The 21,361-nt window shown below is 51.4% G+C and overlaps 1 protein-coding gene across 1 annotated transcript; it reads left to right on the top strand.

The window, feature by feature from the left end:
- Window positions 1–4,038: 4,038 nt before the first annotated feature.
- Window positions 4,039–20,638, top strand: ANXA5 (annexin A5; the record flags this gene model as incomplete). The annotated part of the gene is made up of 12 exons (XM_080697821.1): window positions 4,039–4,089; window positions 4,182–4,266; window positions 5,753–5,847; window positions 7,779–7,892; window positions 9,967–10,057; window positions 11,122–11,201; window positions 11,613–11,669; window positions 16,297–16,390; window positions 17,278–17,373; window positions 18,770–18,828; window positions 19,048–19,170; window positions 20,576–20,638. The coding sequence occupies 12 exons, from the start codon at window positions 4,039–4,041 to the stop codon at window positions 20,636–20,638; spliced, it is 1,008 nt and encodes a 335-aa protein (XP_080553947.1).
- Window positions 20,639–21,361: the final 723 nt, after the last annotated feature.

Raw genomic sequence — 21,361 nt, 5'->3', positions numbered from 1 at the left:
GTACAAGTCGGGCTGGGGGTGCATGCTTGCATCCCAGCATCTGGGAGGCTGAGACAGGAGGATCATGGTTCGCGGGTAGCCTCAGCTACTTAGTGAGGCCCTTTGCAGCTCATTGAGACCCTGTTTCAAAATAAAGAATTTAAAAAAATAGGGCTGAGGGTATAGCTCGGAGATAGCTGCTGGGTTCCATCCCCAGTACCACTTACCAAAAAAAAAAAAAAAAAAAGTTTCTCACTTTTAAACTTGAAATTGTTATTTATGCATTATTTTCCTGTGTCTTAGAAGCCCATGTCTGGAAAATCAACTCTTTACTAATTTTTTTTTGTTGACTTTACTCATATTTTGGCATAACTGGTCCTTGAGGTAGGAGACCTTTCAGAGGAGAGAGAAAGAAAGCCACTGAAAGAAAACAGCCAAAGAACGGACGTGTTTGTAGATGAGCATTAAAAGAGCAAATATTATTTGTGGCCCTGGATTGTCTGGGAAGATATCATCCATTTTTGGCCAAGGGATAAAGGGAGGGTAAACCGAGTCTGGGGGGGCACGGGATCCCTGGAGATGGGATCGGCTGAGCTCAGGGACGAGGCAGGCCAGCCTGGGAAGTGAGTCTCCAGAGCGCCTTGGCGGTGCCACGAGCGAGCGTGGCGTCCGGCAGGAGGTCCAGGCGGGTCCTGCCCCAGCCTGTGAGTCACCCCTGAGGCCCCCACAGTGACGGTCATAGTGTGGAATGTGGCAAGTGTGTTTCACAATTTCTAGAAAGCTCTTACAAACTGGCCAGCAGCTACTTGAGCTGGTGGCTGAGATCTCTGAGGGCGTTTCTCTTCTCTTTAACCTCATTTGTAGTCCCTGGGGCCAGACACTGTTTTTTTTTTTTTTTTCCTTTGCAGCAAATCCTCCCTTTCTCTTCTAACCCTCTCCTCTGTTTTTTATTTTTTATTTTTGGTGGTTTTGTTGGTACCAGGGTTCCTGGAAGCCCTTCTACCTCCGGGCTACACTCCCAGACCTATTTTATATTTTATTCAGAAACAGGGTCTTTTAAGCCAGTGTGGCTGGCTTCAAACCTGCGCGATCCTCCTGTCTCCGCCTCCCAAGCGGGGGGGGGGTGGGGGGTGGGGGGGTGGGGGGGGTGGGGGGGTGGGGGGGTGGGGGGGTGTTTACGTGCGCCACCACGCCCGGCTGACCCTCTCCTCTGTTTTAAACTCTCCACTACAGTTTCTTCAGAGCCTACAAACCAGATCAAGTGTCCTCTTTTGCTTTTTTAAAATTTTTTATCGGTGCATTATATTCATACATCATACTGGGTTAAAAACCTGTGTGTACAGACATGTACACATCGCTGATTTAACCCCTACCCAATTCCCACCCCATTCCCTCCCCGTCCCTCCTTCCCTTGCTTGGCTTAGTGGTTGACTTCAATATGTTTAAGTACATTGTGTGTTTTAGAGATTTTCCTCTTCGCCCCTCCTTTCTCCTCCTTTAGGTTGCCTTGTTTGCTCCTCTATAGGATTTCCTTTTACATCTAGAGTTCCTCCTATGACCCATTTCTCCCTAGCTCTCACATATTAGGGAAAGCATCTGACTTCTTATTTTTGTGACTGACTAATCTCACTTAGCATAATATCCTCCAGTTCCATCCATTTCCCTGAAAATGATGTAACTGAGTTTTTTTTTAATGGCTGAGTAAAATTCCATTGTGTACATATCCCACGGTTTTGTAATCCATTCATCTGTTGATGGACATCTTGGCTGGTTCCATAGTTTGGCTATGGTGAATTGTGCAGCTGTGAACATAGATACACACGCATTCGTTTGGTAGTTTGGCTTCCTATCTTTTGGGTAGATACCCAACAGTGGTATTGCTGGATCAAATGGTAGATTTGTTCCTATTCTTCTGAGGATCCTCCATACTGTTTTCCAAAGTGGCTGCACTAATTTGCAATCCCACCAACAATGTCTTAGAGTTCCCACTTCTCCACATCCTCGCCAGCATCTGTTGTTGTTTGTGTTTTGAATGATTGCCATTCTAGTTGGAGTTAGGTGAAATCTCAGGGTAGTTCTGATCCTCTTTTGCTTTTGAACTTGCATTCCTAACGGCATGTTTTTGCACACCACTGTTATAAAGAGAGGTTTCACTGAAATCTCTGCCTCAGTTTACCCTTGAGCATTCTGCAGCCGGGCCTCTCCTGCCGCCACAGCCCCTGACCAAGCCCAGGGGACGCTCCTGCCTCTGCCTGCGGGATCCTCGCTCCTGGCAGGCGTCCTCCACTCTGGGAGCTGGCTGGCTGCCCTGCCCTCCTGGGAGTCTTTAGCACCATGGTTACGGGGCGCTGCCGGCAGCTCCACAGTCTTGGGGTGATTTATACGGTGGAGTTCTTAGCCATTGAGGCTTGAGGCCGCACCTGGCTCCTGCTGTTCTGGCGGGTGCAGCAGCCGCCTCTTCCTCTCCCTGCCCGCGTTCTTCCTGCCACGCGGTGGCCCTGGTGAGGCCTTCCCCTCAGCCCAGCCGCCCTGTGAGCCCCTCGCCCACCAGCCTGCCTTTCCTCCAGGTGCAGCTGCGAGAACCCCAAACCAAGCCAGGCGTGGTGGTGGCGCGGGCCGGGTTGCCAGTGCTGGAGAGGCTGAGACGGGAGGAGCACAGGTGTAAAGCCAGTCTCAGCAACTTTGCAAGGTCCTTGGCAATTTTTAGCGAGTCCTTGTTTCCAAAAGAAAATAAATAAGGCTGGAGGTGTAGCACGGACTTAGAATGCCCCTGGGTTCAATCCCCAGTAAAAACAAACAAAAAACAAAATCTGCACAGAAAACTAGCCGTAGTGTCCCCATCGCAAGCCAGAAGCCCCCTCGGGTCCCCTCCCGCTCCGCGTCCTGCTCTCCCCCTCCCTCCCCTCATCTTGCTGGGTTCTGGTCTCTTCCCTGTCTGTACTCACACTCCACTCGATGGCTCCCACTTCTGCGCCCGGCACACAGCCCTGTGCAGGAGGCTTCTGAGCCGCGGTGACCTGCCCCTCCTTGGCTTCCTAGCCCAGCTGACCGGACACCCCTCCACCCAAGTTCCTCCGTCCATTCTCGCCCGCTCTCTTGAATGCCGAGAAGTACTCCATGCACGGCTACCCTTTTTTACCTGGCTGCCAGATTCGCTGGCAACTTTCAAGACATTTCGTGAACCCTCCCCAGTGTATTCCCTCTCCAGCCTCACGACACACACTGTGTACACACACGCCCGGGTCCAGCCTCGGTGCGTGCGTGCCCCCGTACCCGCTAGTTAGACGCCTGGCACCTGCTGCCTGGTGTTCGTGTTCTAGACGCTTTCCTAGTGGTTGGTGTGATATTCGACGTGTGTGAGGTGTTAAGTGCACAGGTGTTAAGTGATTAAATACACAGGTAGACAGTGGGGGACCCAGTCCTAGGTCCTCGCGTTTGTAGAACTTTGCGGTATTTATTAATTTTCACAGTAATATTGATGGTATCCTGTGTGTGTGGAGGCAGGGAAATAGATAGACACCGAGGATTAAACCCAGTGGCATTCTACTTCTGAGTCACATCCCCAGCCCTGTTTTTTTAATTCTTTATTTGGAAACAGGGTCTCACTAAGTCGCAGAGGGCCTCACTAAGTAGCTGAGGCTGGCCACAAACCGTGATCCTCCTATCTCAGCCTCCCAAGTACTGGGATGACAAGCGTGCACCACCACGCCCGGCTTCTAGCATATTCTTCTGGCACATGAGTTACCAAAATGTCTTCTCAGGCCTTGTTATCTTAAGATGCTCAGGAAGTGTGCAGGGGCAGGACTTGGGATGGCAAAGAGACGATGAGCCTGGCTGAGGGCTGAATGTTAGGGCGTCCGGCTTAGCCGGCGTCCAGGAGCCGGGCCCCCGTGGGCAGAGGCCCGGGCGGAGGAGGAGCCGGCTGCAGGCCACGGCGTTGGGGTCAGGCCCGCAGGGCAGTGCCCATGGGAAGAGCACACAGCCTTCTTCTTGGGGTGCTCCAGGGCAGCCGGGAGCTTCCGCACAGATGGGCCCTCCTAACCACCTTGTAAGCGCTGCATGGCCCGTTCACACCCGGGCATGGGGTTAAGATGGCTAGAGGTGGCGTGGGTGGGAGGCGGCGCGGGTGGGAGCCAGCGCTGTCCCTCCACGCGTGCTCCACCCGCTGGCCCTGACTTGAACGGCCCGTGCTCCTGTTTCAGGCTCTCAGAGGCACCGTCACTGACTTCCCAGGCTTTGATGACCGGGCCGATGCCGAGACCCTGCGCAAAGCCATGAAAGGCCTGGGTAAGCTCGTCCTCCCTGGAGTCTAGAAAGAGGGACGTTTGTTTTTCCCTGGCGGAACGCCCTCGCTTGCAGTGGGCTTCACTGTAGAGTCATTGGAGCTGACATACGTAGAAGACAAGCTACGTTAACAGAGTCATACCGTGACGGTCCCCACCACCCGTCCCCAGGATGGAGCAGGCGGATGTGGCCCTCCGAGGCGGCGGCCGTGTGGCTCCCCCTCCACCCCTCCGATGTAGCTTCTCAGGCTGGCCGTTCACTCACAACTCCTCCAGTCTCCTTCCCAGCCACGTACAGTCCCTCTGTGCATCCAGTCCCTTGCACTGAGCCTGCTTTTTACTTATTTTGGCCCTGGGGTTTGAACCCAGGGGCCTTCTACCCCTAAGCCACACCTCCCACTATTTTATCTTTATTTTGAAACAGGGTCTCACTACTTGCTGAGGCTGTCCTCACACCTGCGCCCCTCCTGTCACAGCCTCCCAAAGACTGGGATTACAGGCATGCGCCACCACGCCTGGCACAGGGTTCCTTCTGCACCTGTGTCCCTGTGCTTTCTGGCCTTCCGAGGTTCTCCGTGGCCCCCAGCCCCATTTCAGACACACCTCCCTTTACTGCATGATGTGTTCTCCAGTCCGGCTCGGCCTGGCCAGCTGCTACTCGTGAAGGTCTCCTCCCACACGGCATCTCCTGGTTCTGAGACCCTCCCTCCTGCATCCCGGCCTCTCCAGCCCTCCCATCCTCAGGAGGGTCTGTGCCCAGCTCCGGAGGCGTCCTTGGGCTCTTTCCGCCCCCTTGGCTCTGGCCCTCCCCGGGCCTCGGCCTTCTGCCTGCCTCCTGGTCCCCGTGGGTTTCCCTGTTCCCAACCTCAGTGTCTGCAGCGTGAAGCCAGAGTCTGTCTCTGTCTTCTCCCAGTCGCGGCAGCACACTGCACCCCGTGCCTCGGGGATCGCGAATCGCTGCCCTGTAGCTACTCGTTGCCTGAGAAGCTGGGTGCACTCGGGCTTTAAAAAGCCAGCATTTTCCCATTGACTTCAACAAAGATTGGGAATGGGTGGTAGCATATATTGGACACAGAACATTTTATAGAGCATTAATATTATACTAAAAAATTACTCCATAAAACTTAGAAGATGCCAGGCATGGTGGTGCACGCTTGTAATCCCAGAATTCGGGAGCCTGAGTCAGGAGGATTGTGGTTCGAAGACAGCCTCAGCTACTACTTTGTGAGGACTTTTGCAACTCAGTGAGACCCTGTTTCAAAATAAAGAATAAAAAAAAGGGCTGGGGATGTAGCTCAGAGGTAGATGCCCCTGGGTTCCATCCCTAGTACCACAGAACAAAAACAGAAACACCGTAGAAGATGTACGTTGTATTCTCACAGAGAGGAGAGGAGACGGGAGGTGGGGAGCTTGGGAGCTGGTCTCCGAGGTTGCCGAGGGAGGGCGGGAGGGAGGGCGGGAGCCATGTCGTGACCGTTGACATATCACAGGCACAGACGAGGAGAGCATCCTGACCCTGCTGACTGCGCGAAGCAACGCACAGCGCCAGCAGATCGCCGAAGCCTTCAAGACTCTCTTCGGCAGGGTAAGAGCAGCCCTTGTCCTGAGGAAGAGCAGGACCACCTGGCCATTAGGGTTTCGGGAGAGTTAGTCACAGCCGTGGTGGTGCACGCTTGTAATCCCTGTCCTGGAGAGGCTGAGGCAGGAGGCCCGCAGGTTCAGAGCCAGCCTTGGCAACTTAGCGAGGCTCTCGGCAACCTAGACTCTGTTTCCAAAAGAGAAATAAAATCGGGCTGGGGGTGTAGCTGGGAGGTAGAATGCCTCTGAGTTCAGTCCCCAGTGCCAATACAAAATAAAACAACACAAGGGTTTGTCGTGTAGAACCATCCCTTGGCATCTGTGGGTGGTTGTTCCGGGTCCACCAGTGCTCAGCCCCTTCATCACCATGGCAGGTATTGCCTAGCACCTGCGCATGCCCTCCAGGTGCTTTGAGTGACCTCCGGATGACGCGTAATACGTAACCCACAGCTAGCCACCTCATCCATGTAAGTGTTGTTATACCGTTCAGGGACTCGCAAGAGGAAAGAAAAATGTCCGCATATTTTAAGTCCAGATGCATTTCCCCCCACCCCTGAACACTTTCTCTCTGAGGCTGCAGGTGTGAAAACCACAGGTCCTAATCCGCAGAGCTGACTTGTAGGGCAGCACTCTTTTGTAAACCTCGTTTATTTTGTGAGTCTCCATGAAGCCCCGTTTCCCTGCTCCCTTCTGTGTTATTGGCCGTTGGCACACACATTCTTTCTTCAGTTATTTGATGCCTAGAATTCTCAGAAGACCCCACGGCAGCAACTGCCCCCCCCCCGTCTCTTCTGTGCCCGCCCAGCTTCCCGTCAACCATTTCTAGGTGGAGCTGTGTCCACCGGCACGCAGTGTTGGACTTCTGGCTGTGTCTGCCGTACTCGGGGTTCCTTTTACAGCGATTTTTATTTCTTTTTGGTGCTGGGGATGGAACCCAGTGGTCTACCTCCTAGCTACACCACCAGCCCTGTTTTTTATTCTTTATTTTAAAACAGGGTCTCACTAAGTAGTTGAGGCTGGCCACAAACCCGTGATCCTCCTGTCTCAGCCTCCAAAGTACTGGGATGACAAGCGTGCGCCACCACTCCCAGCTTTTGGTGATTTTAATAAATGAATTTTAATTAGTAGAGCCAAGTTCTCTCTTATTTGATTAGCATCTCAAAGTAAAAAGATTGTTATTAAATGAATTTGTGCAGATATGAAATGCTAAGGTAATGAGTCTGAAATTTTACATTTGTCATTTCTTTGACAAACAAATGCAGGGCAAGAAAGGAAGTGATTTTTTTTTTTTTTTTGGTGCTGGGGATGGGAGCCCAGCCTGGCACACGCTGGACAAGCGCCGTTCCCCCGAGCTGCACCCGTCTGAAGAGACGTTAATACCATGTCTCGCTGCCTGGCGTGTTGAGACTAAGCGGAAAGGAAAGGCTGCTTTTCTTTTCCTAATGATAGACATTCTTTACCCGCACTGACAGCTGTCTTTCAGCAGTCAGAAGCATTATGAAACCCACCATTTATTATGTATTAGAATGTTCTTAGATACTGACAGAAAGGAAAAAGAAGTTGTTTCGGGAAGATAGGCTAAATTGTGTCCTTTAAAAAATGCACTTAGGATTTTGGGGTGGAATTTTTGTAAAGATGCATGTGTATCAGAAGAGGATTTTCAAAATAAAGTACTTTTAACCCTGCTTTTTAAAGATGTTCAAAGGTGTTTTTCAAAAACTCTCAAAGTTAAGAAAACGCCTTTCAAACACATATGTGATGTCTAAGTGGCTTTATTTCAATTCACAGTTCAGATTTAAAAGCACTTTATTCGGAGCTGCGGGGAAAGGGTTAGCTCGTGTGCCTTTAGCGTTCACTAGGGCAAGAGGCTGCCGCACACTGAGAAGACGCTCCTTGAAATTCCGTCTGGCTGACCAGTCTGTGCTTTCTGTGGCTTAGGACCTCCTGGATGACCTGAAGTCGGAGCTGACCGGCAAGTTTGAGAAGCTGATCGTGGCTCTGATGAAGCCCTCGCAGCTCTACGACGCCTACGAGCTGAGGCAGGCGCTCAAGGTGGGGCCTCTGTCAGCCCGCATGCGTTGGCTTTGGTAGTTTCTCACCTGATTGGTTCTGTTTCAGTTCATTATTATTTTTATTTCCTTCAGTGAGGCTGCCAGGAACCCTGCCGTTTAAGTCTTTTGTGCACATAAACGCAATAGTTCTGGCTTTTCAAACTTTTAATTTCCTACACCTATTTATTTATTTCTGGCAATGGGGATTGAACCCAGAGGCATTCTACCTCTGAACTACATCCCCAGCCTGATTTTTTTTTTAATTTGAAACAGGGTCTTGTTAAGTTTCGGAAGCGCTTGCTGAGTTACTCAGGCTGGCCTCGAACCCGAGACAGTGTACCTGTCTCAGCCTCCCAAATACTGGGATTCCAGGAGTCTGCCACCACACCTGGCAACTGTTTATATTTTGTTTTGTTGAGGGGAACTATTTAAACTCCTTAGATAGGAAGTGGTAGTTGATGGACTTGGTACACTTTTGGTTGTAGGAACAACTTAACATTCCCTGGATGGGGCATGTGGAACACTGTATACATCCGGTGGCTGGAAACCGTGTTTAGATTGTGGGGACAGAAATAGTTCAGTGAGCAGTTTGGGTTTGAGTGGGCCGACTGGAGAGGAAGCACAGGAGGTAACATAGCTCGCAGCCTTAGTTTTGGACGGAGAGGGGCATCTAGTTAACAGCATGTTTATGCTGGTTCTCTTCATTTTCCTATACTTTTTTTTGGCATAAACAAAATCACATGCTATTGAGAAAACGGCTTTTTATAAAGAATGTCAGTACCAGGTGGAATTCTACCAGATGATGAATCTGGGGTTTTTTACTGCCCACTTTTTGATACAGAAACAGAAATAAAAAGGAAATAAGGCATAAATATTCTATCCTTTTAAAAAATTAAGTTTAGCTAGATTGTTACTCTGCCTTCTAAACTTACTGGCTTAGATGTGATGTTTATATACAGGAATAGGAACAAGCCCTGGTATTATTTTTTCAAAAGGACAGAGACAAGTTCTAGTCTCTCTGTGCTGATATATTCCTGGAGGCGGGGCAGTGGCATCTTTGCAGCCCTGGTGCTGGCTCCCCTGACTGTCACCGGTACCTGGAAAGGCTTGCTTTTGCTGGCCGCTTCGGAGGTTCTGGTTATGACCGGCGGCCCTGTGGCTTTGGGCCTGTGGCTAGGCAGTGCATCAGGGCAGGAGCTCCTGGTGGAATGAGTTATCAGCGTGGGAAGCCAGATAAGGGGCTGGGTTCCCACAATCCCCTTCAAGGCCACACCCCCAGTGACCTGGTGACCTCCTGTGAGGCCCCACCTCATAAAGGTCCCACCACCTCCCAATACCTCTCCTCTAGGGACTGAGTTTCTTTCTTTCTTTCTTTCTTTTTTCTTTTCTTTTCTTTTTTTTTTGGCAGTACTTGGGATAGAACCCAGGGGCATTCTACTGCTGAGCTACACCCCCAGCTCTAATTTTTATTCTTTTTTTTTTTTTTTTTTTGGTGGTGATACTGGGGTTCCTGGAAACCCTTCTACCTCCGGGTTACACTCCCAGACCTATTTTATATTTTTATTTGGAAACAGGGTCTCTTAAGCCAGAGTGGCTGGCTTCGAACCTGCACGATCCTCCTGTCTCTGCCTCCCAAGGACGGGGATTACACACCCGGCTTATTCTTTATTTTAAAACAGGGTTTCACTGAGTTGCAAAGGGTCTCACTAAGTAGCTGAGGCTGGCTGTGAACCCTGATCATCCTGTCTCAGCCTCCCAAATGCTGGGATTCCAAGGGTGCACCACCACGCCTGGTGGGACTGAGATTTTAATGCGTATGCCTTTGGGGTGCATTTAAGATCCAAACCATTGCATTGCCTTTAAAGAATAACAAAAAAGAATAAAATGGTCTTGAGAGAAAAAACTAATTTTAAAATTTTTGCCTCTGTAGTGAATAGAATTTGTATTCAGAGAAACCCATGTTATGTTGGATAATATTTATATAGTTATGCAATTTGTATAATAGCGCTATTCTAGGAAAATACTTTCTAACTTTATTGACATGTTTTATTTATTAAAAATAAATGATTAAACAGGGAGCTGGGACCAATGAAAAAGTACTGACAGAGATTATTGCTTCAAGAACTCCTGAAGAGCTGAGGGCCATCAAGGAAGTCTATGAAGAAGGTAAATATTTGGAACTCTTTCTGGCAGTCACGCCCATGTCCCTCAAACGCGGCCCTGCAGAGATACAGGAGACGAGGGACGCCGGGTTGTGAGTGAGCGCCAGGGTGAATGAGTGGGTGGACCGTGACTTAAGCTACTTCCCTTCTTCCATGAAAAGCACCTGCCTTTTTACCTACAGCTGCTTGAGTGTGGGACGTCAGAGAGGCATTTGGTAATCACGGGCCCTTCCAGGTTGCTGGGAAGTACGGGGAGGATAAATCAGAGAGGAGAAAATACGCGGTAGGACTGGATGCTTAGCGATTTATGGGTGTTGGAACAAAGGAAGGAATCAGAAAGAGTCCCGCTAGATTTTGTATTTAGGTGGCTGGTTGAAATAAACACTACTTTTTGGGACCTTTTGAGATAGAAGTTTTCCAGCTTTTATTGAAAGCGTGTCTGCTTTCAGGTCGTCAGTAAATATTTCAATGTTTAGCGCAGCGCCGCTTTCCTTTTCAGAGCAGCTGTCTGAGAGTTAGTGACAGGGGCCTGTAGACTCCATAAGTCCCGGGCCTCCCCTCTCAGACCATGACCTATGCTTTATACTGAAGAGCGATGCCCAGACAGGACGGGCGCCCTTAAAATGTCATCGCTGCCTCCAAGTCACTCCATTTACTGCAGAGAAAAAAAAAATCTCATTGGGCGACACGTGGCCACACAAAGGAACAAACCCCAGGATGGGGAGGCTTTTGGAAACTCGGCGTGTAAGGCATCTGAAAGAGCTGAACAAAATCCAAGCTCGTGATTGCGTGGGCTCGGGAGGCCCTGCAGCGCCTCCTGTGTCTCCAGCTGGAGCATCTCTGACGCCGCGTCGGAGCTTGGGCTCGAATCGAGGGCTTGGGGTAGACTTTAACTCGATTCAGTTTTGAGCACCACTTGGTTAGAGCAGTTGCCTCCGGTCTTTGGGGCACTCAGAGAATGTCTTAGTCAAGTGTCGTGCTCTTTCCTGTATGCCTCGTCGATTAGCGGGGCAGGATGTCTTCCCAGTTGAAAGGGGCTGTAGTAAGTGTGGGCTAATTGTGTTGCAGAATACGGCTCGAGCCTGGAAGACGACGTGGTGGGCGACACCTCTGGGTACTACCAGCGGATGCTGGTGGTTCTCCTTCAGGTACTCCCATCTGGGGATAAGTCAGAGTTAGACGGAAAAATCTGAGGTTGGACTGGCCCGACTCTATCAAGTAGCACCACTCGCAGTTCTTTTAGCACTGCTGGTATGGCTCACTCCTGCCACCATGTCTGTGTGTTGACCTAGCTTGACCTTGGAGCCCATGACCTCAGCTTTTAGTAACTAACTCACCGTTCGTCTAGACGGCAGGATGTGTATGCTCCTCCCTCGTAGTTTGAGGTCAGCGGGGTCCTGTTGGTTTTGGAGAGTGCTGTGTGATAGTGTGGAAGATGGTAGGGCTGCTATGATGTGAATAAAGGCGTTTATTCATAAGAGAAGCATTCATCGGCGGACCATTTTGCCTTTGAGTGGAAGTGCTGTACGATTCAGTAAAGGGATGTTTTCTCTCTCAAGGCGAACAGAGACCCCGATGCCGGGATTGATGAAGCCCAAGTTGAACAAGACGCTCAGGTGAGCCGGGCCTGCAGGTGACCACTGCAGCACCCCTGAGAAGTGGGAAAGACGCGGTGTCTATGAGTTTCTAGAGAGAGTGTCATGAGGGTCCTTCGCATTCCACGGGACACACACGAAAGGAGGGTTTCTCTTACTCTGATCTGGCCAATAAGAGAGCTGATTTTATCCCCAGCCTGAAGTAAATTACATAGTGAGTCCACCTGGACGTGTGTGTGTGTGTGTGTGTGTGTGTGTGTGTGTGTGATTATGGGACACTCATAGGTAGAGAATTTTAACTAAAACCCCAGGTCTCATTGATTCTTCCACCGATGACGCAGTAGGCTTCTCCACAGGAGGGGACAGAGAGACAGGCTGAAGTGCTGTGTGCTTAGTACCGTCTGATCACACAAGGGGTGGCAACTCAGTCTAGCATAAGAAAATTTCTCGCTGGGCGTGGTGGCGCACGCTTGTAATCCCTGCACTTAGGAGGCAGAGACAGGAAGATCGCGCTGGTTTGGAGCCAGCCTTGCTGGCTTAGGAGACCCTGTTTCCAAATAAAAATATAAAATAGGTCTGGGAGTGTAGCCCAGAGGTAGAAGGGCTTCCAGGAACCCCAGTACCACCAAAAAAAAAAAAAAAAAAAAGAGAAAATTCTCTGCATTTCCTTTGACAGGATTCCAAACAGTATCGTTTCCTTTTGTGCATAGCATTAGGGTTGGACCCGGGGCTTCTGGCATGCTAGGCCAGCTCTCCACCAAGGAGCGACATCCCCAGTCCTCCTTACCTCCTTTTTAGACAGAATCTGGCCGAGTTGCCCGGGTTGGCCTCGGGTTTGTGACCCTCTGGCCTCAGCCTCCCGGGTCGCCGGGATCGCACACGAGCACCACTGTGTTGTTCTTTGGCCTGTTGTTTTCAGTGACTCCCTAATGAATATCTGCCCTTCAGGGACTTTTAAACCCTGGTTTAGTCTCAGTGTGGCTTATAAAGCAATCTGGGGCAGAAGAGTGGGCGATGCGGGGACCGCTGCGTCCCTGGAGTGAGCGGCACAGCCCTGTCTCTGCTCCCGTGCTTCCATTAAGAGCATCCATCTTGGTCTTTTGTCCAACCAGTGACCCGTGGAGGAGCCACGTGTCTCTTCCAGCGCCCTGCTCTCTGTGCAGCTGACGCCGCTGTGTGGTCTGACTGTGCTAATGGAAAGGGGGGGGGCATCGTGTTCTTCCCATGGGTTGATTTTGTAATGGCTTCAGAGGCTGTGGTTGCTGCTCAGCTAGAGGGGAGAGAAGGGACCTGTGTTTCGGGGCTCTCAGAGCAGTGTCTGACCTATTAAACACAAGCCTACCATGCGGGCTTCCTGTCTGAGACCCCGCCCGTGGGCCTGTGTGACCCGCGGACTCACACCCTGACTCCCTCGGCAGTGCTCGCTCCCCTGTCCCTTTCCTGATGGCTACGGAGGCCAGTCCTCTGCTTGGATTCTGTCCAGGCAGCCCCATCTGAGCCCCAGATGTGACCCGGAGTCCGGTGGCCTTGCAGGGAGAAGCCCAGCACCCCGGTTTCCTCACACTAAAGCCGCCCACTCCTAGCAGGTTGTGCTAGTCCTGAAGGCCGAGGTGGAGGGCGGTGTCCTGCCAGAGAAGGAGGGAGTGTGGCGGGGTCCCCAGCAGGCCTGCCTCACCCCAAAGCCCTTCCTTCATGGAGCAGCAGGCTCAGCTCCAGTCCGCGTCCTCTGTGGCATCAGGGGTTATTAGATGCGGTGGGAACCGCACACGCACATCTGGCTGTGCGCCTCCTGCGCAGAGGGGAGAGCAGCCCCGGTTCATTGATTTTTCTTTCTCTCTCCTTTTTAATGTCATTTAAAAATTATTATTATTTTTTGCAGTTCTAGGGATTGAACCCAGGGGCATTCTGTGTCCAAGCTATACCCCCAGCCTTATTTATTTATTTTTTGTTTTTGGAAACAGGGGTCTTGCTAAGTTTCTGAGAATCTGACTATGTTATTGAGTTTGTCCTTGAACTTGTAATCCTCCTGTCTCAGCCACCCAAGTACAGAGATTAAAGGCATGCCATTATACCAGACTTAAAATACACATTTATTGGTGATTATAATTATACATCATAAGAGGTTTATTTTTTATTGTAAGTTTTTGTGGGTCTGGGGATGGAACCCAGGGGTATTCGACCTTTGAGCTACACCCCCCCCACCCTATTTTTTATTCTTTGTTTTTGAAAAAAGGTCTCACTAAGTTGTGGAAGGCCTCACTAAGTAGCTAAGGATGGCCGTGAACCGCAATCCTCCGGTCTCAGCCTCCCGAATGCTGGGATTACAAAGCGTGCATCCCACACTGGTCTGATCGTAAGAGGTTTAGAGCTCTGGGAGTGGGCGGCACCAGGCATCTGGTCAAGCTGCAGTCTGATTCCCAGGTGGGGCAGGGCCTGGGAGCCTGTGTGTCTAACAGGCTTTTGGGAATCTCATGCTGTGTTTTAGGACCTCACCCTGAGTGCCCAGGCAACAGATGGGACCACTTGGGAATCAAGCCAGGCATGGTGGTGCACACTTGTAATCCTAGTACTTGGGAGGCTGAGACAGGAGGATCGCGGGTTTGAGAACAGCCTCAACAGCGTGGCAAGACTCTTAGTAACATAGAGAGACCCTGTATCAAACAAAAAATAAAAATGGGCTGGGGGCGTAGCTCTCAGGTAGAATGCCCTTGGATTATTCCATCCCCAGTAACACACCACAACAATAACAACAACAACAACAACAAAAAAAATAATAATAAAGAAAGAAAAGAAAGAAAGAAAAAAAAGAAAGGAACTCTGTGTGAAAACTGCCTTCCAGGACTATCTTAAAGTATCCTTCATCAGAACCCGGGACCTTCTTACTGTGGACAGGGAGCAGACAGAAAACTACACTGCCTAAAAATTTTGATTCCTTAAGATCTATTTTTATGAACAAACCTGTAGGAAGCAGCTCTTCTTTCAGTGTTTAAAAGGAACGCATCCACAGGGCAGCCAGGCCACTGTTGCCACGGGAGCCCAGCATTGCCTCCTGCGGGCGGCTGTGATGGCTGGCTGTCCCTGGGCTTGGAGCTCTGGCCCTGGCCTAAGGGCCTCCTGGTGCTCCAGGAATCCGAGAGTCAGTGAGTCACTCACTTTGAGCTGAGCGCTCCATGGATATCACAGTTGACTTTTTTTTTTTTTAACATTTTTAATGTGTCAGCTGATTTTACCTTTTTTTTTTTTTTGGTGGTACTGGGGTTTCTGGAAGCCCTTCTACCTCTGGGCTACACTCCCAGACCTATTTTTACATTTTTATTTGGAAACAGGGTCTCCTAAGCCAGCGTGCGCGGCTGGCTTCGAACCTGCGCGATCCTCCTGTCTTTGCTTCCCAAGCGCGGGGATTACAAGCATGCACCACCACGCCAGGCTACCTTTTTTTTTTTTTTTTTTTTTGCAGTACTGGGGATGGGACTCAGGGACATTTGACTTCAAGCTGCACCCCAGCCCTATTTTTAATTCCTTATTTTGAAACAGGGTTTCACTGAGTTGCAAATGCCCTCACTGAGTAGCTGAGGCTGTCTGCGAGCTGCGATCCTCCTGTCTTAGCTTCCTGAATGCTGGGATGACAAGCGTGCGCCACCACACTGGTCTGATTGGAAAAGGTTTAGAGCGCACGCTTGTGATCCCCGTGCTTGGGAGGCGGAGACCGGAGGATCGTGCAGGTTCGAAGCCAGCTGTGCTGGCTTAGGAGACCGTTTCCAAATAAAAATATAAAAATGGATCTGGGAGTGTAGCCTGGAGGTAGAAGGGTTTCTGGGAACCCCAGTACCACCAAAAATAAAACCAAAAACAATAAAAGTGAACTCGTTTAATGATAATGTTTGTTTACAAGTTTCTTTTTTAAGCAGTTACATGACCACTGCAAAGCATTTACCTGGTTTTTTTTAATGTCAGATAGTAAATATGGGCACGCCAGTGAGCCCACAAATATTTACTAAGTGCCTAATTTATGCCAAGCCGCTGAGACCAGCTGAGACCACCACTCTTATATAATTTATATAAAGTCACTAGCAGGTGCTTAATAAACACTGAACACCTCCCCTCTCCCTGCCCCGAGCATCCAGCTCTCCCTCCAGAGAAAGCACAACACAAGGATGGCCAGAAGGAGACAAAAATCAGTTTTAACACTTTAAAAATACTAAATCAGCTTCTCATTCAAAAAGATACAATCCACAACCTGTAAAAAGAGGATGGTGATCTTTGGAAATAGGAAAGCGTTCTGTAGCCAGCCTGGGCTGAATGTCAGTCGTGAAGACACAGCAGGGAGCTTCCCCTTGTGCCTGGAAAGTGAACAGCTCTAGAACAAGCCATGTGGAGCCCAGGACTGAGCTCCGGGCTGCATTTCCCAGCTGGCCAATGGGCGCCTGGGCGGGGAGGCAGCAGCTTCCCGTCCTCACCTCGCTCCCACACGCGGTCGCTCGGCTGGGAGGTCTAGTCTTGTGTACTTTGCCCGTCAGTAGCTCCCGAGGAGGGAGCACGGATGGGAAGGGTAAGCCCGGACCGGGTGGATTTACTGCTCAGGAAGTGAAGCCCGGCGCTGGGACCTGGGCGAGCTGGACGCTTCCTAACCGAGCCTGGAATTCTCTAGGCCTTGTTTCAGGCTGGAGAGCTCAAGTGGGGGACCGACGAGGAGAAGTTTATCACCATCTTCGGAACACGAAGCGTGTCTCACCTGAGGAGGGGTAAGTGAGGGACGTCTCCGAGACACGTGCTCGGATCAGTTTTGAAATGCCAGAGCCGGGCAGCAGAACACCTGGGCGGAGCAGCCTGGCCCCCCAGGCGCCCTTGTGCATCCCCTGGGGAGGCCCGCAGCCTCCCACTGCAGGGTGCGAGGGGGCCGGGCGCTGGGCTGCTGCTCCTCCTGGAGCTCCCTGCAAGTGCTCCCTGTGTGTGCCGCGCCCTCCCGCCTCTCTAGATGCTCCTTAGTCCCGTGGTCGCAGTAATGGCAGGGGACAGCAGGTCCCGCGGTGGCTCGGAAGCGGCCGTCTCGCGTGGTGGGATTGCACAGGGCTGCGCAGGGCTGGGCTCCTGCTACTGCTGGGCTTCTCATGGGCCCAACTGCCCTCCAGTGCCCAGTGCCTCAGCATCACAAGACAGCTGCTGTGGCTCCAAACTCACCATTTCTGCAGGGAGAGGAAAGAAGGGTGAAGTGGCTGTGCTCGGGGGAGAGTAAGGGAAGTGGTTCCACTCGAGAAAGGGGGCAGACTGCTTACACTCACGACACGCCTCCTTTCTTTCCCCTTTTTCCCCAACTTCCACCTGTGAAGAAGAAAGTGCCAGAGCCTGGCGTCCCGAGTCTGCCCTTCCTGCCTAGCGCGATGCTCTCCCCTTCCTTCATTTCCTGCCAGTCACTTTGTGTGGGCCAAGGGAGGGCTGCCCCTCCAGCAGGCCTGCCTCTGGGCCCCAGTGCGTAGGACCAGGAGGGGGGCACAGACGTGGAGCTCTCATGGAGGGCCGGGCAGGAGGAGGGGGAGGCCGGTAGGCAGGAAATCCCTGCTCTGCCCGAGCGCCTCTGTCTGCGGAGAAGCGTGAGCCTGTGTGAGTGAGACATGGCTTGTGTTTTTTCTAGTGTTCGACAAATACATGACCATATCCGGCTTCCAAATCGAGGAGACCATCGACCGGGAGACGTCCGGGAACCTGGAGCAGCTGCTGCTGGCCGTCGGTAGGTGGCCTTGCAGGGGTAGCAGTGGTGGGAGGGCGCGTGCTCAGGGGAAGGGACCCCGACCTGATCAGAGGGGAGCATGGCGCGGCACTGCGTGAAGCAGACTCCTAGCTCTCCAGTCCAGGAGCCTTGTTACGAAGTGGGAAAGAAATAGATGATTGTCTGTTTAATCCACCCAATTCTGTGGAAATATTAAGAGCATTATCAGAGTCGAAGCTACGTTAGGAATATTACTGTTGTATTGTGAACCTGAAATGTCCCGGGCTTTATCTCCGAGGCTCATGATTGTTTCTGATACTTGCGGGATTCTTAGGGTTTTGAATTCCATCCCAGCCATGGGGCAAGCTGAGAATTGTCATCGGGATGGGAAACAGCGCATCTGACTTAGTAGATGACGCAGGATACTGATTTTCAGATTAAATAAGCAGGAGTTTCGTTTTAGCTGGGTTTTCATAATAATCAGGACAGCTGAATCTGCAGTTGCTCACCGGACTTTGCGCCTCTCATGCCAGGGAGAGCCAGCCTGCGCGCGCCCAGCGCTCTGCCGTGCGTGCGGGCCTGCGGGAGCCTCTGTGTTCTGAGCATTTGGGTCGAGCTCAGGGTCTTCCGGTTATTTTGAGACACAGCTAAAGATGTTCCTGAGCTCACATCCACAGAAGCCTCTCCTAATACAGAAGTATTCCAATCCACACTCATTGCGGTGAAGCGGGCTTTCATTTGAATGAAGTTTTACTTGAAACTTAAGCAGCTCCATAATTAGAATGCACATAAAGTTATAACGTTTTTAGTCAGTGGCACTGGTGTTCAAGTACTGGTAAGCGAGGACCAGGAGCCTCACACATCAAGGATTGCTGCTCTTGCTTATGAAGAGATTCTGCTGCGATAGGTTTCCCGAGCTCGCGCGCTGCGGGCTGGGGCCGTGGTCCCAGGAGACGACCTCCGAGCACTTGCCCCACTGAACAAACCGCATGCTGCTCCGTGAACCATGGAATCGGAGATACCGAGAGACAGAGAGTGCAGGGAGACCGGCTAAGAGTTTACAAAGATTAGCCTTAGTAACCTTACACTATTTGCCTGAATAGAGTCTTGGAAAAAGAACCCGAGAGCTGTTGGTGTAATTCTTTGGCTGATGAAAACCGTATCCAAAACTGTCGTAGAACAAAGGGGCACAGAGAACCTGTGCCCGGCTCTAGGTACCTCTGCCCATGGGATGCGGGGTGCCCGCAAACCCAGCCAGAGCCTCCGCAGGTCCTGTCGAGATAGGACCTGGATCGGCCTGCTCATGACATCTGTCCGGCCGCGCTGCGTTTACGCCTCGTTTGGGGCTGTACTGAGTTTGAGTGCCCCTCACTTTGCCTGTCAGAATAGCTTCTCACACTGATGCTTCCCTTCCCAGTGAAGTCCATTCGAAGCATTCCCGCCTATCTGGCCGAGACCCTCTATTACGCCATGAAGGTAAGGGGCCGCCCGGCCCTTCTGCCTGCCTGGTTGCCTTCCACGTCCCGTCTTCCTCCCTCTGACTGTGTGAAAGACGCCAGGCCTCGGCATTTTCTCTTCTCAGTCACGTGTCCCAGTTCTACCTAATTGTTTGACTTTGTGGATTTATCTCAACTCAGCTGCATGGTGCCGCACATGGGATTTTTAAGCAGTGCGCCCCCCTCTTCTCTCTTAAAGGGAGCGGGAACAGATGATCACACGCTCATCAGAGTCATGGTGTCCAGGAGTGAGGTGGATCTGTTTAACATCAGAAAGGAGTTCAGGAAGAATTTCGCCACCTCTCTGCACTCCATGATTAAGGTAGGAGAACCCGTCTTGTGTTTAGAAATGGAACGCAGACCAATGGCGGGTGTGTGGGCGTGGGTCAGGGAGTCCAGTTCTTGTCTGAAGTTTGGAGTCCCAGCGGCACGATGAGATTTGGGGATTTGAGAGCTCAGCCCGGCGTTTCCTGATCCGGGAACGATGGGCTTGGGTGGCCAGGCCCTGGTGGACTTGGACATCACTCCGCAGTGGTGACAGGTGGCCCGTGGCCTCTGGATACAGCATAATGCCGCCTTTCTGCCTTTTATGAGTCCCTCCTGGCTCAGCTCTGCCCTTCTTGAGTATCAGGTTTGTCTTTCTTAGCTCTTATCGCCTTGGCTCGGGGTCACAGTTCAGGAAGGAACCAGCTAGGTCACTCTGGGATGAGGCAGGAGGTTACTTACTACCATTGTTTTTTGTTATTTTAAAAGCAAGGCCTATCATGAAATCTGCCCTAAGGTATTTTTTTGTTTTTCCCAGTACTGAGGATGGAACCCGGGGTATTTTACCTCCAAGCTACACCCTTAGCCCTATTTTTTATTCTTTATTTTGAACAGGGTCTCAGCGAGTTGCAAAGGGCCTCACTAAGTAGCTGAGGATGGCATGATCCTCCTGTCTCAGCTTCCCAAATGCTGGGATTACAAGTGTGCACCACCATGCCTGGCTAAAAACCTTTTTCTTTTCTTTTTTTTTTTTTTTGGTGGTACTGGGGTTCCTGGAAGCCCTTCTACCTCCAGGCTACACTCCCAGACCTATTTTTACATTTTTATTTGGAAACAGGGTCTCCTAAGCCAGCGCGCGCGGCTGGCTTCGAACCTGTGTGATCCTCCTGTCTCTACCTCCCAAGCACGGGGATTACAAGTGTGCGCCACCACGCCCGGCTCTTTTTCTTTTTTTAAATAGGATCTTGCTACATTGTGGAGGGTCTCACTAAGTTGCTGAGAGTGGTCTTGAACCTGAAATCCTCCTGTCTCAGCCTCCCAAGTACTGGGCCGCCAGGCACGGGCCACCACACCTGGCTTCTTTTTGTCTTTGACAAAGCACCACACCTGCTCAGCCCCAACCTGGCCCCTTAGCCAGATGTTAATATGTGATGCAGACTTGGAGGGTAGTTAGGAAGCTCAGTTTCAGTGTACTTGGAAAAACTTCTGTGTTCTCTGTGCTAGCGGAGAGGAACACATCTGGCCGTCTTGGAACTGTGTCTTTAAGGAGGAAAGCTGGGGAGCGAAGCGTAGGTCACTGGGCAGGGAACTCGGGGCTCAGCACTCCCCAGGTGACCTCACACTCGTGAAGTCGCCCACGGGAGGAAGCCCGGCGGGTGGAATTCGCCGGCAGGCACCTCTGCGTGCTTTATTATTTCCGTGGCTTGTGAGTCATGGGGTTGGCGTGTGCCGTCTCATTCCAGGGAGACACATCAGGGGACTACAAGAAGGCGCTGCTTCTGCTCTGCGGCGGCGAGGACGACTGAGGCACCCAGGGCCCACCCGCCGCCCCTGCCCGCTGCCTGCGCTGCCAGGACCGCCCGCCCGGGCCCTCCGCGCGGTCTTCCGGTCCCGCTGTCTGAGCACCTGTATCTTTCTCTAGGAGGCCAGATTGCTTCTAGCTCTTTTTATAGCTACATTTATATAAAATCGATAACTGTACTACCTTCCCTGGAACCTCGGCCTGGAGGTTGTGAACTCCCGGCGGTGTTATGAACCACGTTTACTACTAAATGAAACCTGGAAAAGCGCAGTCGTTGTATGTATGTAAAAGTTAATGACCAATAAACGGTTCCTCCCTGGAGTTACGGATGGTCGGTGTCTGGAAAGCTCACTGCGGTAGCTCTTCAGCCGCGATTCCCCTTCGCAAGCCCGTCGCGAGGAGCCGAGCGCTGGGTGGCCGTGGCCCTGGGCCCCGGGAGGGCTGGGGGCCTCCATCAGCTGAGGCTGAGCTGTGTGCCACCGCCACGGAGAGGCCCACGTGACGGCCCAGCCCCCAAGCCCCGCCGTCTCGCTCTTGCCAGAACCCGGTTTCCTATTTACCATCCGTCACTGTCTTTGAGATAAAAACACAGTATTTTCCAGCAAAGAGCGGTTTCTTGTCTCCTTTAATCTTCACCTCTATTTTCTGCTTTCAAATGCCTTTTCAGCCGTCATCTTTCTCTCTGTGCTGACAACCTTAATAGAGCCCTTTTGCTTGTGTTCGTGGG

The sequence above is a fragment of the Muscardinus avellanarius genome, assembly GCF_963383645.1.
Source record: "Muscardinus avellanarius genome assembly, chromosome: 6".
NCBI classification, from domain to species: Eukaryota; Metazoa; Chordata; class Mammalia; order Rodentia; family Gliridae; genus Muscardinus; species Muscardinus avellanarius.
This window is presented reverse-complemented; position numbering and strand designations above follow the sequence as displayed.